Source organism: Poecilia reticulata, chromosome 9, assembly GCF_904066995.2.
Source record: "Poecilia reticulata chromosome 9, P_reticulata-male-v2, whole genome shotgun sequence".
NCBI classification, from domain to species: domain Eukaryota; kingdom Metazoa; phylum Chordata; class Actinopteri; order Cyprinodontiformes; family Poeciliidae; genus Poecilia; species Poecilia reticulata.
In genome coordinates this window covers 13,732,016-13,749,582 of record NC_088838.1, presented here as the reverse complement: position 1 = coordinate 13,749,582, position 17,567 = coordinate 13,732,016, and the positions used below count along the sequence as shown (strand labels likewise).

The 17,567-nt window shown below is 38.9% G+C and overlaps 1 protein-coding gene across 1 annotated transcript in view; it reads right to left on the bottom strand.

The window, feature by feature from the left end:
- cemip2 (cell migration inducing hyaluronidase 2) overlaps positions 1-16,720 on the bottom strand; it is a 29,691-nt gene extending 12,971 nt beyond the window's left edge. The window contains exons 1-9 of the mRNA XM_008418975.3: positions 16,053-16,720; positions 10,598-10,950; positions 10,361-10,501; positions 9,708-10,275; positions 6,154-6,323; positions 4,487-4,678; positions 3,485-3,654; positions 1,851-2,063; positions 162-367 (exon numbers count right to left, since the gene is read on the bottom strand). Of these exons, the coding sequence (XP_008417197.1) occupies positions 162-367; positions 1,851-2,063; positions 3,485-3,654; positions 4,487-4,678; positions 6,154-6,323; positions 9,708-10,275; positions 10,361-10,501; positions 10,598-10,931 (1,994 nt within the window). The 5' untranslated portion in view covers positions 10,932-10,950; positions 16,053-16,720. The remainder of the gene's footprint in view (positions 1-161; positions 368-1,850; positions 2,064-3,484; positions 3,655-4,486; positions 4,679-6,153; positions 6,324-9,707; positions 10,276-10,360; positions 10,502-10,597; positions 10,951-16,052) is intronic.
- Between the last annotated feature and the right edge of the window lie 847 nt (positions 16,721-17,567).

Genomic DNA, 17,567 nt, shown 5'->3' with positions numbered 1-17,567 from the left:
CAGAGCAATAATGTTGATTAAATTTCCACACTTTAGTCAAATACGTTGACAGATCAGGGAAGATATGAAATGCAACGAAACAACAAAGTAATCTTTGTTCAGAACCTCAATGTTTCAGTCTACATCTTTAAAGAGTAGCACACAAAATTACAATCTCTTACTTGCACTCTGTACTTGGTGAGGGAGTGTAGCCCTTGTAAACTCTGTCCCTCATGCTGGTGCACAGAGTGTCGTTGCGGTCTGTTGGCAGCAGAGTCCCAGGCTGAGTCAAGAGGCCAAGGTTGTGGTATAAAGTGTTTCGCTGTTCAATCCCATCCTCCAGGAAAAAACAGTGGCCCAGCGTGTCATACCCTACAGTGTCCTTCACCTAGGCCAGACAACAAGAACAAAATTAATTAGTAGCCCAAAGATCACAAAACAACTGCAGCAGAGTGCTCATCAGAGGAAGGACGTAAATAAAGGTCAAGGACTCAATTACAAAGCTGCTTTTCACTAAAACATGGAACCACGCTTGATAAACAGAAAGGCAAGGGCAACATCTGTTCGTCTGCTGTTAGCACCCCCATAAGAAAGTACAGAGAGGTGGACAAGTGCTAAGCTGTGCCTGTGGGCATACATTTCCCAAATTTCTGAACAAACTGTTACTGCAGTTGAAGCAAATTGGAAAGAAAATTGCTACACAGAAAGCTATTTAAAGATTTTCATGGAAGGGAAACGGGGGGAAAAAAAATATCCACAAAATTCGATCCAAGATTCAAAACTAATTTCTTCTTTTAAGTCAGAATGCTTCAATTGTGCCTCCTCAAGAAAACTAATCAGGGAGAAAAATACAGAAAACAATACAAGCCAGCAGACAATAACAATTTTAAAATGCACAAATGTGCTGGTTTAAACATGAGTTGGCCTTTGGAGCAACAACCCTAACACCCCGTTTTTACATTTTATTACAACCACAAACATCAGTGTATTTAACTGGGATTATATGTTACGTGTTTTTCTCAGAATAGCAAAAGGCTGAAATATATGGCATACGTTTTAATTCACCCATTGATGCAGACACTTTTGGAGTCACTGTTTACTCTTATTCAAGTCTTCTGGCTGTGTTGCTACTAGCTTTTCACATCTAGAAATCAATATTTTTGCTCTTTCTTCCGTGAAAAATGGCTCAGGCTCAGTCTTACCAAAGATTCTCATTTAGGTTTGGGCTTTGATCCCTTCAAACATGTGGATAAGCTTTGACATAAACTATTAACTTATAGTTCCGCTGATATGCCAAGGTCTGATGTTCTGCTAGATCATGAGCCCCAGTCTGCAACACCTTAAAAAGATTTTCATCCAGGCTTGACCTGAATTTAGATTCCACCATTTTTTCATGAACTTTGACCAGCTTCCCTGTCACCCATGAAGAAAAGCAACACCACAGCATGATACTGCCATCAACATGCTTCATAGTCGGGATGCTCAAGACTAAATTACACACCAGCGAACCCTATTTACTTGTGAAGTGACTTATTGGGTGGTTGCACTGAATTCTATGTGGTAATACCAGAGTAAAATGGGTACAAATGAATTAAATTGTTTAGTATTTTCCTTCTGCTTCACAATTATGGGCTACTTTGTTTTGGTCCATCACATACAGCCCCCCCCCAAAAATGCATTGACTTTGTGGCTGTAAGGGGGTAATGTAGAAAGTTTCAACGGGCATCTCTTCAGTTACCAACAAACCTTTAAATGAATATGGTATTTGTTGAGTATCCTTACTTATTAACTAATTACTTGTATTTCTGCATCTCATTTTGATGTATTCATACAACCACAAACGTATTGCGTTAAACAATTATTTTACTAACCAGCAGCCCATTGGTACTATGGATGGTGAGGCAGCGGGAGAAGGAGTGGTGGATGGAAAGTCCATCCACGTATGTTGGCTCCTTGTAGCCCCCCCTTTGGTCCACGTCCCCACACATGTGAAAGTGAAGCGGGTAGCTACCCATTACTGCTTGTTGGCCCATGTTCTTTAACTCCACATGGGACAGATGCACTGATGAGAAGTTACGGAGGATCTGGGTTGGTGGAAAAGGAAAGCACAAGACAGGGTGAAGAGAAGGTCAAGCAACAAAGACATAATTGTGAAATTTTGCATTGATTATTTAGTCATCTTCAGCAGATATTTCAAGCCAGGGCAAGACCAATACATACAACATACACAGACATGGCAAGCATACCAGACCATAAAGAATACCACAGAGAATAACTTTGCATCTAGGTGTTGCAACAATGGGGAATGTAAATCTCTTAAGAATCTATTAGGAACGCATAGATACATTTTGTAATTCAAGAAATTAAATACAAATGTGGCATTACATTTGTTTGGACTTCCTTAAATATAATAATGTGTGCTGCAGGACTGATAACATCTCTTACAACACATGGCCATATTAAGCCACATCAGTTTACGCAACCAAGTTTCCTGAGAGCTTATTAAGTTTTGTTGTTTGCTTAATTTGATTGACCCATTTTTACTTTTGTTTTCAGCTGGGATTTTTGTGCTAATGATTGTGTTGGAACAGCTGTTTTGTTGTTGTAAACGCTGTATTTTATTCCATTGACCATTCAAACTGAAGGCTTGGAGATGCTTTCTGGTTATCATGACAGTTCTGCATTCATTTTCACAAAAGAAACTAGGTTTAGCATCAGATAGAATTTTCTAGACTGGTTCTCCTCCTATTCAGAAGCACCACCTCTCTGACTTTGAAGTTAACTCAGAACTGCAGCACTGACAGGATGTCTTTGAAGCAAATGAGGAACAGAGGTTTGTACATCATTTTTAACCTGGTTCCTTTAAAGCTGACTGGCTAATTTTATTGTGATTCTATGGTTGTAATGGAGAGGTCTTGTAATCAATCCCAACCCACTGGTTTTGTTGTACTTAGCAATTTTGGCTAAAACACATCTATATTTAGACGTCTACTAAACGTAATGCTCCATTTACAAGTCTGATGAACTTTTACTTTTGGACTAACTGCATACCGATTTTGGCCTAGTTATGTAGGAACAATTTCTTCATTGTTGAGAGGCATTTTCAAGTTAAAAAAAAAGTTCAATACAAAGTCTGAGAAATGCCACAATGTGTTCATGAAAGGTTTCTTAACCTAAACTACACCGATGTCATATGCAAGTTACTACCGTACTTTCTGCAGTGTTTAGATTTTAAATACTCAGTTTTCAGAAGGTGACATATGGCAGATCAGATATATTATAAAATGTAGAATAATATGAAAACAAAGAATCCGATATGTACTAGCTAAACCAAAGATGTAAACATCTCTATTCATTTTGAAGATTTACAGTGGCAGAATCTAAACACCATTTAACGTCTCGGCATAAACACAGACTCTTTCAGAGGAGGCAAAGTTCTGTCACAACAATAAATGTTTACGACAATACAAACACAGGATTCTGCTATGAAATTACAAACACAGACCTTGATGTGGCCACCAAAGGTGTCACGGTTAAAGAACTCGCACAGGTTGTCCCCATAGCAAGAGTTTTCCATTTCTCCATAGATGAGAATGTTTCTAGAGAGCAGAGCCACTTCAGCCCGCATGTCAACTCCATCGATGATCTCACCCACATGGTTGAACCGAGGCTTCCCTAAAAAAAAAGTCACAATTGTATTCGCAAATCACAATTTGGCACCTAATGCTTGTCAAAATCCCCAAAAATGACAGGGTAATAAAAAGGCAACAGCTTCTACGCCTCATTCCGTCAGCGACAGGAAGTTTGATTTGCTAATCTTACTACGTGCCCTCAAACCAAAATTCCTAAGTAATAAAATAAACATGAAACGACAGCTTTTTAAAAAGCAGAACGTGTATATAACTTAAAAAAACAGCTGTAGATCATCATGCTTAGCAGGTGTAACACTTGCTCAGCCTGTCCTCCAAGGAACCATATAACCCTAGACATATAATATACACCCTTCCTCTCCAGAAATGGCGTGGATGTTTATTGACCAGAGAGGAATGACATAAGGGGGCATGGCTGATAGAGGGCTTAGCTCTGATGAACAGCAGAGAATGTAGGAATGCATGAACTGAAAGGAAATGTGTCCAGATTTCCAGAATCCCTGCAGTCATCATGAGATAAAGGTTTCCAGTAGAACGTAATCTGATAATCTCTTTTTAACTTCTAAAAACCTTACATCAACTCAACAGCTGGAAAAGAAATTAGATCCTATTGTACCTGGTGATTACCAGAGTGACATGTAATAATCTCATTTAAAAGAATTTACTGAAGAGCACAAGCTTCTCAATGGCACCTATTTTGACTCTAAACTATTCATTGCATCTTCAATATTTAGAAGCTATATCTGAGCTTTTCTTCTACTATTTTATCATAAAATATACATGTTTAGCAAAAAACGCTAAACTGCAAATAAAGTTTCACTTATGTTTGCAGAAAATAGTGCTGGCTGTCATCTCACCTTGTATCCTGACCTGCCTTCTGGTACACTGAGGGCAGGGTAACAGGGTGAACTCTTCAGCTTGGTGCATGGAGTAGTCTGTACTGGCAACCACTATGTTGTCGCCTGGTTTCCAGGTTGGCTGGACTTCATCTTGGAGGTTTAAGACCACCTGGTCTGCAGAGTCTACCAGGAACCCCATAATCGGGTAGCCTGTTGGGTGTGAGACAGAAAACACGAGTCATTATTAGAGCTGCAAAAATATGCAAAATTGTAATAGTCATATCAATGTGTAAAAAATGGCAACTATTCACACTTTTATGCCATCAATGCATTTAGTTTGGTCTTGCATTGCCCTGTAAAAACAAATTTTCTTATGTAGATTTTAGATGGTAAAACTCGCATAATAAGAAGCAGAGGGGAAGTTATCACAAGTTTTAAAAATATCACTGCGATTAAATATATATTAAAAAAACACAGTCATTGTGTGGACTATAGGAGTCATTTCACATGAGAAAACACTATTTAAACAATTTAAATGTAAAAGTCTATTTAGACTTGAGATCAGATAAGAGGTTTCCATCCAATCTCACTGAGTTTAAGATATTTTGCCTAAAAAGAAAAGGTTAACAGCTTGAAAAAAAGGATACATTCAATGTGTTTTAACTGTGATTAAGATTATAATAGTATACTATAAATTTAAAAATGTCCACTATAAAATTAATTCCAAAAAAAAGTCAAAAAGAAAACAGAAAACAGGACATGAACTGATTGGCTATTCGATTTGTAAAATTGGAACCAATCAGACGTGTTCCTATCAGACTTGTTCCTTGATGCTGAGTGGAGTTGTTCTGTGTTCAGTTAGTAAAGCGTTAAGAAAGAAACCAAACCACAGTTTTAAGATGTTTTAGTCTCTTGAAAGTTGTGCTAGTGTTGCAAAAAAATTTTTTTCGTAATGTTACACATTCACAGTCTAATTCTCCTGAAAAATGATTAGTAAGACTATTGTCTTGACTTTCAATATGTGGCACACAAAAACTCTAGCTTGAGACATATTCCAAATATATCTGGAATATATTTGGAAACATAATCCAAAATCTAACACAGACAGCTGAGATAGTTTTAATGTTGCGAAAGGTATTTTTCAGTTGAGCCCAAAGGATCTTTGATTCAAAGAGTATTAGTTCACAAAGCAGTTTTCTCAGACAGAAACCCTGGGAGGATGCTGGAAAATACATGAATCAAGGTTCTCATCAAATCATTTTCACTACTTTTTAAGTTTTTTTACCTTCATAGCTCAACAAGACTTTAGAACATATAGTTTAAAAAAATTTGTTTAAAAATCAAAGCTGAGAGGATCTGGACAATCTAAATACCCTCATCTGTATTAGGAATTTTTCTCTGACATACGATACAGTAAAAGGAAGCGAAAATAAGCTCAGAGGGGAAAAAAAAAATCACATTCCAGAGACTAGAGTTTCCATAACAACTGTGGTTAAATTACCATTACTCAAATCTTGGCATGTGAATTATTCAGCATTCACTGAGATATTGTGGAGCAATCTATATAGAAATAGTTTCCACAATCGGATACATCTGCAGAAAGAGAGACACTTGAAAATAGGCCTATTATATTTTTTACCAAATACGTTGATGTGACTTTTGCACTGGCAAAAGTTGGCTCTCACCATTCTTCCACTCGCTGTAGGCCGACACAGAGAAATCCACTCCTTCTACAGTGGTGAAATTGAGCGTTGCAAGAGCTCTTCCACCTGTGTTGAGGTTTTCGTGTTCCTTCACATCCTCTGAGCATGACTCGTTGCCACCTCCGACCACAGAAACCAAGGCCCACGCCTGCCTGAAAAAAGAACACGTACCAGAGAATGACGAGTTTCATATTTCCACTGAAAAACAATAATGATGATGCGGCACTTTGTTTAAATCCCCAAACTGAAAAGCTACTGCATAAGCAAACCCAGCGAATACAAAACACAGGAGCAAAACCAGCAGCCGGACTGCCTCACTAAATCACCTCCTGTGGAAATTTCACACTTAACCTCGAGCAACATGGATGCTACACCCCTTTACTTCTCCAACAGAATTGATTTCAAAATAAAATCATGCTTTTGTGTGTGCTTCCTGTGGCAATCTCTGTTGCTTGTGAGAATTGTTCTACCATATTTTTCTTTCCACTCAGTTTTTCTTTAATATGTTTGGATACAGCACTCAAAACATGAATCTTCTTGAGCAAGAATGAGTAATGATCTCATGACTTATTGTCAAGCAGACAATCATGTGTTATTGATTGTCTGCTGGAGAGCTGTGGAGTCAACAGTCTACCCCTAGATTTTGTGAATTATGTATATTATATAAATGCGATTAAAAAATATTAACAGCTGAAGCAATACTAAGAAGCACCAGAATGAGAAGACAGACTCAAATTCAGAGAAATTATTACGTGTCTGACTATGTCAATTGCAAAAAGGAATCTGAATGATGATGAGTCACAGAATGATGTAAATTTCTTCCATTGAGACATAAAAATCCCCTGATACTTCAAAAAGATTAGTTTCACGCTTCACATATAAATCAATGATAATTAGATGATTCTGCTCAAGTTAGGTCACAACAATGAATCTTACAAGTTGAAAATGAAACTCAAAGCATTTGAGTGGATGAGACTTAGGCTGTGAATATTAACGAGTACTGGGTGTACTTCTGAAAGCATATGATCTAAATCAAAGTTCAGCTGCCGATTAAAGACCTGAACACTTTAGAGCTTCATCATCATTAACACACATTGACCAAACCCAACGTAAACATTGCCTGCCAAGTCTATGTCATAAAACCTTTCAAATCATTCATTAGGATAAAAAGACAGGTGATATCAGCAGACTGGTTGCAGTGAACATTCTTACATTTTACGGTAGGCTCAACATTTTATTCTCCAAATGCAACCTGATGAACCCCAGATTCACCAGATACAAACTGTAGGTCAAATTAAAAAGCCTCTTTAAAAGGGAAAATATATATTTTTAAATGAATCTACATTTTTGTAAGAAATTGAGAGATTCACTACCAAATTAAGAACTTCCAGACAGTAAATAGGATCCCCTGTGTTTTTTTTCATCATCACACCCTTATTCCCAACACTAGCTTGATGTCAACAACTGCATTGTTTGCATGGATCATATAATGTGCAGAGGCAGAGGTGAATTCACAACAGACCAACATAAACACCTCTATCCATGTGTGAGTGTGCTACTCCAAGACAAAGACTGAACACAGAGGTCAATTGAGATAGGAAGGCCAGCTGACGCACATTAAAACAACCAGGGAGAATTCTAATGGATTTGGGAAAGGCGACTATTTGTTATGCTTTCGTCATGAACATGATGTCCAAGTCAGGAGTCTGGATACACCCTGCCCTTTCAAAATGAATGCGTTTGTGTGTACACAAATGTATGAGGCGATAAGGTGTTCAAGCTATTAAATGCTGTGGCACTAAAGAGTTTAAAGGTTTACAGAAAGCTTCACCTCATTTGGTTCTTCCAACAACAATCTCTGCAGTTTTCCCAACAAACACATAAACTGAACCTTTGATATGCAATTGAAAAAAGGAACACACACACACACACACGTCTCAGTTTAAGATTAAAACAAGAAACTTCATACAACAAACTGAAAAAACACAGGTGTACTGTTTATCTGTAGAATCAAGAGATTTCTTTAATAGAACCTGTCAACATGAAGTAAGCTAAAAGATCTCATAATGCCGTTGAGCCAAAGAAATAAAAAGAAAAAGTTGCTTCGATCTGTCAGTATTGAAAGTCTGACAAAATTTATCCTCAAGTAGAAATAACACAGACATGTAGTGAATGTGTGAATTGTGTTACATTCTCCTTAAAACCAACAAAGTCTGGAATTGAATCTCATTGAGATGCTGTGACATAACCTTAAATAGGTTGCTAATCATCAAAATGTCTCCATTGTATCTGAATGAAAGACAATTTCAGAATTGTCTTTAATTCAATTTTGGAGTCTCTCTAAGTAGAGAAACTCCAAAACATAATGGAGTCATTTCGATCAACCCTGAGAAGAGAGGATTGAAATTCCTTCACCATGATGAAAAAGACTTGGTAATATTACAATAGTTATCAAAAACATTGTTACCATGGTTGATTCAGCCAGTGATTAGGTTTAGGGAGTAATCGCTTATTTCACATAGGGCCGGGTTGGTGTGGGTAGTTTTTTTTCCCACTTCATAAACAGCGTTTTATATTTATTGATAGAACATGTTTGTTTCTAATAATCTTAAAAATGTAGATGTAGAAAAAAAAAAAGAAAACTGAAGAAACGTGTTAGGGAGTATATACGTTGTCAGAGCTCTATATGGAAAAACTAAACTACTGCTAGTAAATAAGCACCTCTAAGAATAAACATGAATTATGTGACTCATGTAAACTACTCTAAAGTGGGAGTGGGTTTAAGGGGAATATGGTCAGAAACCGCAATGCTCTGGCACTCACCTCCAAATGGGAAATGTGACACTGAAGGCATCCGAGGACTTCAGCGCGTCCAAAAGCAAATCACAGAGTTATGGGAAACAGTGACCTTGTACATACTTGGACCTGAGTGATAGTAACAAGATATCTGCCACTGAAAGCTAATTTAAAACCCATCAACTCCTGCTGACAGAACTACAGACAATGCACATTTCTCTTTCTGTTCTTCTGAGATAATAACCATATGGAACACAGAATCCCCTGAATTGCCAGATTTTGTGCAAATGCTCTAACCTCTGGCCTGAACCCTCTTATCCTGTGTGCGCTTCCTTTTTCTGACGCAGTGCGATACAGCGGGAAGGCACAGGAAACAGGAAGACAAGTAACTGGGAAAGATTCAAGCGAACATGTTATAAATGCAATGGCACATGAAAGGGGGGCATCATTTTTTCCACTGAGGATATGCGTGGAACAAAATGTTGGTCCTCTATGTAGAGAGGGTTCAAAAGTGGAAGTGTTTACTTTGGCTGTCAAAAAAACAACAATCACTTTCTTTATCAGGCCCAGGAGACTGAGAGTAAACAAGACACTCCTAAAGACATTTCCACTCCACACTCATTGGGGAAGCAGAGGTCTTTGTGAGACACTTGCCAAAACATAATTTCAAAAAGCTTAAAAGCCAATATGGCTCCCACAGGAGGAATCCGACAAGAACCGTGCTGGTAATGTGTTGTTACCTGTATTTAAGATCGTCGGCAAATTGGCTGCCAAGCACCTCTTTAAAGGCTTTCTTGGTTTCTTCCAGCAACCCCTTGACCGCAGAGTCCCCAACAGCCAGCGCGACTATGCGACCTGCCGGCAGGGAGCGGAGCAGCTGAGTGAGTTTCCGACTGTCGTTCCGGGAGTTGTGGGTGTCAAAGCGCTCGGCGTAGATCAAAGCAGATGTGTCCTGGTCGAACACCCGGAAGTTGATCCCTCGGCTGAAGTTTTTCTGGAAGGCATAGCCTCCGGTGGAAAGCCCGGACGCGGGGATGCTTCGGGTCAGCAGAGACCAGGAAACACGTTCTGTGCCATGCAGCTCTAGAGTTCCGCCGCCCATGACACCGATGAACTTGCGTCCCATGACAGGGACTTCGGGGACAGCTTTGTTGTCCGAACGACCCAAGAGGGCGATGGTGGCACGGGACTGGTAGCGGCATTTGGGTGAACCGATATAAAGGGCACCGCCATCTTCTATGAGGATGTAATGTGTTCTCAATGTTATGTTTCTGGTTCCATCTACATTGTCAGCAAACACTACACGACCTGTGAGAAATCAAATGAAATGTGTCTTATAAATAAAATTGCTTGCTGAAGAATGCAAAACATTATGCAAACATCACAGTCTCACCTCCTGATTGGATGGTAAGTGAACGACAGGTGACGGAAGATTCCAGTCTATACAAATCCCCCCTACGGATAAGAATATCCTTGTTTGGTTGGTGACCTGGATTCCACTTGCTCAAGGATAAGTGGTGGTCTGGACAGTTTTCTGTGAGTACAATCGATCACAAACATTAGAAACCCAAACAGTAGGAATTTGACAAATTTTGAGAAAACCCCGAAAAAGAAAACATGCAATACTAACCATCTAATTTGTCTCCACTCGCGAGACTGAGGGCAAGTATAAGTGTAAAAACGAAAGCCCCCAGCGAGAGTCCACAGAAGATAAGAGTGTTTTTCCTTTGCCATACGTTCAGAGAAGGACCCCTGCGCTGACTTTCCACCGACAGGCTGGGCGTAGTTCGTTGCTCCAGTCGCAGGCCATGTGGCTTCAATGGCGGAGGTGGTGGAGCTTTGGCAGGTGGAGGCGAGCGGACTGGAGCCACCCGACCGGGAATGTAACCTGGACACCTCTGATGGTTGCTGTGAGATGGAGCCACAAATGTGGGGATGCGGCCTGGGCAATCACTCGTCGGCATGGTATTCCTGTCCGCTTATCTGAGGACGGAAACAAAAAAGAACAAGAGAGATGAATAGTGTGAGGAAAAATGTATTTCCTGATTTCAGGTCTACTTATGACATTCAACTTTAAACTGATAGAAAAAGCATAAACAATCAAGTGAACTGAGATCTTTTGAAAGGAATTATTTTTGAAAAAACAAGTGTTGTTAGTCATATAGACAATTCATAATTCTTACACTCAGACAGGCTAGAGATAAAAGGATGTTAAAAAAAATCAGACAATAAAATGGAGGAATAAACAGAGTTCAAAAAGAAAAGGTCAAAGTAGAGGTAGACACAGGAAGAACAGACATTAGAAATGAGTAGGAAAACAGTAGGAGGTAAAGGACCCTGGGGGGTGTAAGTTAAGGGCTAGGAAAATCAGAGAATCCCCCACTAACCACTAAGTTTGAGGGCTAAAGGTTAATATCCTTGGACTTGATTTTTAAAACGCAAGGTAATTTGTCACATCAGCTGCAAACTTCTTCTTGGATGATTTGTCTAGATCGGGATGACACTGGCTGCTCTTGTCAGCATTAATGGATCACAACATAACAGAGCATTCCAAACACCAAAACACAGCCAAACAGATGGCACCAATTACTGCGGGGAAGAGGGAGAGCACTTCAGCTGGAGCTCGACTGTTTAGCATAAATGGAGAACGCAACGCCAAGAAACTGAGGCCACGGATAGGTACACATCTTTATCATCATCATCTTAAAATAAAGTCCTAAGGAATGTATTTCCTCGAAAATAGTCTAACTCCTATTCCAAAACTTTGCGCAAATATTTTTTGAAGAATGGGAGAGCCCACCATTCGTTCCCAGAGACGAGGCGGGACAGCCTTATTAGTGTGCAAATGGACTTTTGCCAGATTATGAGACATGCATACATAAAGAGGTCAAATGGGCAGAAGCAAACACTTAATATACACTGGATATAAAAATATGTACACACACCCCCAATTAAAATGTCAAGATCTTGCGGTTCGAAAGGAAAAAGAAGATACATATTTTGCTGAACTTTCTCCACCTTTAAGGTCATCTATAAACCTCAAATGAAAAACAATCTGAGATCTTTCAAGAGGAAAAAGAAGAAACAAAAAGCCTAAAATATACTGGTCCCATAACTGTGCATCTCAAGGAGATGTGGATGTGTTCAGAAATAATCATCACATTCAAACCCATGTTAAGCAGCAATCAATACACATATGCTATCATTTAAAGTGTCTCATTAATCTTGAATAAACTTTAGCTGTTCTTCTGGGCTTAACCTGACATTTTCTTAGTCAAAAATCATGATCCCTCAGAGATTCTAAAAGATTTAAACATGCAAATGCATTTTAAAGGCATGAGATAGAAAACAGTAAAATGATTTACAATCAAATAAAGAAAACTTAGCGCAATCATGACATTACAAAGAACTGGACATCCCTCTAAGATTAATTAAAGGTCCAGACAAAAAACTGGTCAGTGAGTGCACCAAGAGGCCTGCAAGTTATAGTAACCGAACTGCAAGGAACGTATGCAAGTAACGGTCTTGTACTACATGTGATAAGAATCTCCTGTTCTGGGAATGTCTGCTTGGGGTAAGGTAGCGAAAAGAAATCCCATTATGAAGAATAATGTACAAGGGTTACAAAATTTCATATAAAGTCTTCCAAATGCACATCTTACGATGAGAAACACCAAACTGAACATCTCTGGGATATTTCAAAAGGTAATATGTGGTCTAAGAAGCAGAACTAAACAAAAAGCATATCAACTTCATGCTTTGGAAACCTTTTTATACAGAGGTAACTAGGGTACTTAGTCAAGACGCATGCCCAGTTGATGTTGCAACAGAACCGTCAGACTTCTGCTTCAAAGTTGAGGCTGAAATGCATCTTTCACAATGACTAAAAGGCCCAACACCAAATCAACAAAAGAGCGGCTTTGCAAGTAAAAGGTTATGGTTTCAGTCAGAAAAACTTAAACCAGACTCCAAACCAGAATCAGAATGAAAAAAAATCATTGGTGTGACCTGAAGAAGGCTGTGCAAAGAAGATGCCCTGGCAAAATCACAGTTAAAGTGGTTTTATTATTATTATTTTTTTTTTTAAAGAAAAGTGGATGAAAGTTGTCAAGTTCCTTTTGGAATCTATGCTCTTAGCTCACTTTTATTTTTACATTAAAAAAACAGCAGTTTAATATTGGTAAGATGTTACTTTTCCGCTCTACTCGGAGTGCAAAAATATGCACTCTTTCACTAAACACTACAATCACTTTCCCTTTTTCCTATATACACTTACACCAAGACTAGCAATCTAAAGCCCAGCCTAACTGTGAATAAACAAAGTCGTCTGTGCGTCAAGAAGCTTCTAATTAGTATGTGTTAAGTATACAACAGATAAAATTTTCTCGTGAAGGAAAATCAGAAGTAATGTTATCAACTATGTTCGGTGACTAGTTGCAGTTTACCTTTGAAAGAAGACAAAAAAAATTGTTTTTTCCTGTTGGACAACCTCTTTATCAAAGCTGATACATACAAATCCATGGTAAAGAAGTTTGTATCTTACAACTTGATGAGTAGGACAGTCAAAGATGAATGTAGATGTGAATATATGAGGGCGATTTGACTTATTACACATTCACAGGCGCAGACGCTCACACTAGAAAACAATGATCTTGTCCAAAATGCTAAAAGTCACAGAGTGATAGAAGCACAGACGAGAGAGAGAGGAAAGAAGAAAATAGGCATCTATCACAACTGATATCATAATCACAATATTTATCAACACAGCCGGCATTGCAAGATTTTCTAATATCAGAGTCCTGAAAGAGAGCAGGAAAGTTCTCTCTACTGGCAACCGAAAACTGCCTCAATGAAATCCAGAAAGGCTGCATCATGCTGACCGATTAGCACACACAAACAATCAACAACAACAAAAAAAAAGCCATTGTCTTGATGAGCAAATTACTCATCGTTTTGCTCAAGAGCAACAAACAAACCTCTTCAAGTCCTCAACAAAGCAGTTCACAATAAAGGGCAAGTAAGACAATAGCCCTGTGATGCAAGCCACGAAATAAACCAGGCGCAACACTCTGGCTTATCTACGTCAACATTCCCCTTGCAACACGTATAAAACATTTATTGTACATATCAAGAACCATCCATCTTACGTACAGCGGAGCTGTCAGAGGCAGAGGTACAATGATGGCACTGTTTTGGATGATCCCATTATAATGTGTATTTTCTTCCCACTAACGAATTTACATGGACTGTAAAACACATCTGGGTAAGGAAATATGGATAATCACTGCAACACTTTGTAAAAATTAAAGTAAAAAACAAATGAATACATACAAAATACAAACTTTCCTTTTATGTACTTGGTAGGATGGCATCAGATGAGGTACAAAAGTCAATTTGATCATCTGGCATTGGTGAAAACTAGGGCTGCACAAAATCAGGAGGCCATAGCAGATGAAAGATAATATACTACCAGATACTGCATCCATGCAGTCATTTGCAGTTGTGAAATTTGCTCACCTTGGCATTATATGACTTGATATCTTGTACAGCAGATTTCTACGTAGATTGCGAAACATTTGGGATTTTGAGGTTTTAAGCATTGTGTTTAACCCAGAGTTCAACTTCTAGAGTTACAATTGTCTTTAAAACTTTAATTGCTTCAAATACTATTGTTCGAATTTTTCCCAATCTACCAGTAATTGGTGTTCGTACATTTTGATTTCATTTAATCCTTTTCCACTTCCAACAAGTCATTTAATACCCATGTACTTTAACTATTGCAAATCATTTTAGTTAGGTGTGTAGTCAACTAGTTTCATGCATTGACAGTGCCTTGTGAAAGTATTCACACCTTTGGAATTTTTTTGTGTTTTGCTACCTCACAGCATGGAATTAAGATGCGTTAAATTTAGGGGTTGAATCATTTCATTAACAGAACATGCCTACAACTTTTAACGTTTCATTTGTGAAGCACACAACACACCCAGCATGCTTTGGATAATCGTCCCGTTGGAAGGTGAACCTTCGTCCCAGTTTCAAAGCACTGACCAAATGAAACAGGTTTTGCTCACAAACCTCCCTGTCAGACCAGTTCAGTCCCTGCTGCTGAAAAACATTGCCATAGCATAATGCTGCCACCACCTTATGGGTATGGTGTTCTTGATTCGAACTGTGCATCTTTAAAAAAAAAAACAACATTAAATTGTCAGTTTTCAAAGCATTGGAGCAGGGTGAACTGAACAGCAGCCATTCATTGTTAAACATTTCTGAAATCTATGCACAGTTTTCACATGCACCTCGTTTTTGCTCCAACCAGACGACAAGCAACAACACTAGATAATAATAATGTGAATAAAAATGAAAATCAGCATTAAAAATACCCTAGAATTCTTGTTTAATATATCAGATCAGCTGCCTCTTGTGATCTCACCATAAATACACTATTCAGAGGTTTGCACAGCTCCGGGCGAAATCAGCTAACCGCTAATATTTATCTGATTTAAAAGCTACTGAAAATCAAGAAGATGTGAGGGTGGGGGTCACTGAGAATCAAAAACGGACGGACAAAAGCATTCCTCAGCTGTAAAAGTCTCTCTCTGGATGTCTACTGGTGACATACCTAGAACCATGTGTTTCCTCACTGTAACTGGGTCTGCGCTGTCACCGCTCTTTAATATCTTCAGAGCGGCTCTGGTCCACGTTGAGACATAAGATGTGTTTTATTGATGGGGTTAGATGCTTTTATAAATGGGGAAGGTCTCACAACTTATATGATTGTTTTTGGCTAACGTGACACTTCCCGCAATAAAATAGGCAGCTGGGTTATATAGTGGCAAAACCGAGAGTTTTGCTAACTGAAGCATCACAAAAGAGGAACTGTTTTAAAAAACACACACAAAAAAAACGTTGTATGAGGCAAATGGGGTTTTTTTTATTGCCAAAAATTACTAGCAGCATCGAGTGAGGGACACGTAGCAACACGGTGTTTAGTTGTCACCTCTTGGTGGAGTTTAAGGGCTGTTATGAAGTACCACTCCCCTGAGAAAAAATAATAAACAAAAACAACCGTGAACTGAAAGGCTCACCTGGTGAATCCTCTTCCACCCCCAATGGTTGACGGACGGACACAGACACAATGTAGACGGCCGTGTGGACGGTGGAGGTCTACCGCTGGTGGTGAGGCTGTCCTGCTCCTTCACCGCTCTGTCCATTCGCTCTCAGGCGAACCGATATAAGAAGCAAAACACCCCGTCCTGATAAGAAGAGTGAAAAACTTATCTGCCAAGGAAGTTTACTGGGTTTACTTCCCTCTATATATGTGCATTTTCCACATGTTTTTTTCTTCTTCTGCTGATAGGCTGTCTTTCGTCCGTCAGTCAGCCTCCACCACCACCAAGAGAGAGCAGGCGCGGCTTGGAGAGAAAGGAAGTTGTGGTGCGTTTAAGGGCTATCGGAAAAAACTACACACAATAGGAAGAACGTGGTTTATGGACTTAAATGCTGTACTACAACGCCAATTTTAAGGTTACTCCTGTCAGATATTTTCAAACGTCTCTTTCTTCCGTCCATTGTATTTTTATATATATATATATGCTTTAACCCTACAGTTCTTAATGAACGGGTAGACTGGAGAATGCCCTGGCTGACACTGGATGAGAGGTCAGTGTGGATGTTTGGATGGTTTCCCATTCCATCACAGGACCAGCTCACACAGTCACACAGAGATAAGCCTGCACTGCTGAGCTCACAAAACTAAAGTGGCGATAGTTTTAAAAACCAAAGTCCCCTCATGAGTTACATGCTGAGGGAGAACATGCAAAATGGCCTAGCTCAAGTTTAAACCTGAACCTTGTCTTCTGTAGGCAGTCGACTGAAGGCAGCATTGTGCATAAAATATAGAAAAGCTATTATTTCCCATAAAATAATTATATTACAGTACTGTCATCTACAGTTTAAAACTGTTACCCAAAAAATACTTGCATGCAAGTCAATGGGTCGATAAGGACAGAAAATCAGAGACTGTACAGATGCTTTCTATCCAATCTAACTGGAGTATTTTTGTAAGGATAAGCAGGTACAATTTTAAGTCCTAGATGTGCAAACCTCATAGAAACGCCTCCCAAAATACTAACAGCCTTAATCTGAGTGAAAGGAAGTCCAGCAAAGTATTCCCTCAGGGTCTGAACAGAGATGAACTGCATACTTTTCTGATTTCTATCTGGAAATGATTTTCTAAACCATCTTTCATTTTCCTTCTACTTCACAGTCAAAGCACTACCTGTTATTTCATACATAAAATCACCACAAAAATACATATTCGCTGTGATTTGCTCTGCATTACAGTTATAAGTTAGCGATATGCAAAACAGTGAATGCCCTTCACTTGAGTCGATGTCAACAAAACCACTATTTTTAGCCAGAGGGATCAGGAACCTACTTTGTTCCAAAGCAAAAAATATATATTTACACAATAAAGCTTTTAATAATGTTATCTTGTGCAGAGATTTCTTTCCTGCTTCCTACCTTAAGAATGTTGATTTCCCCTTCCTTGACTTCCAAAGAAAACATGGGTTTCCAAGGAGTTATTTAAAGAATTTGTG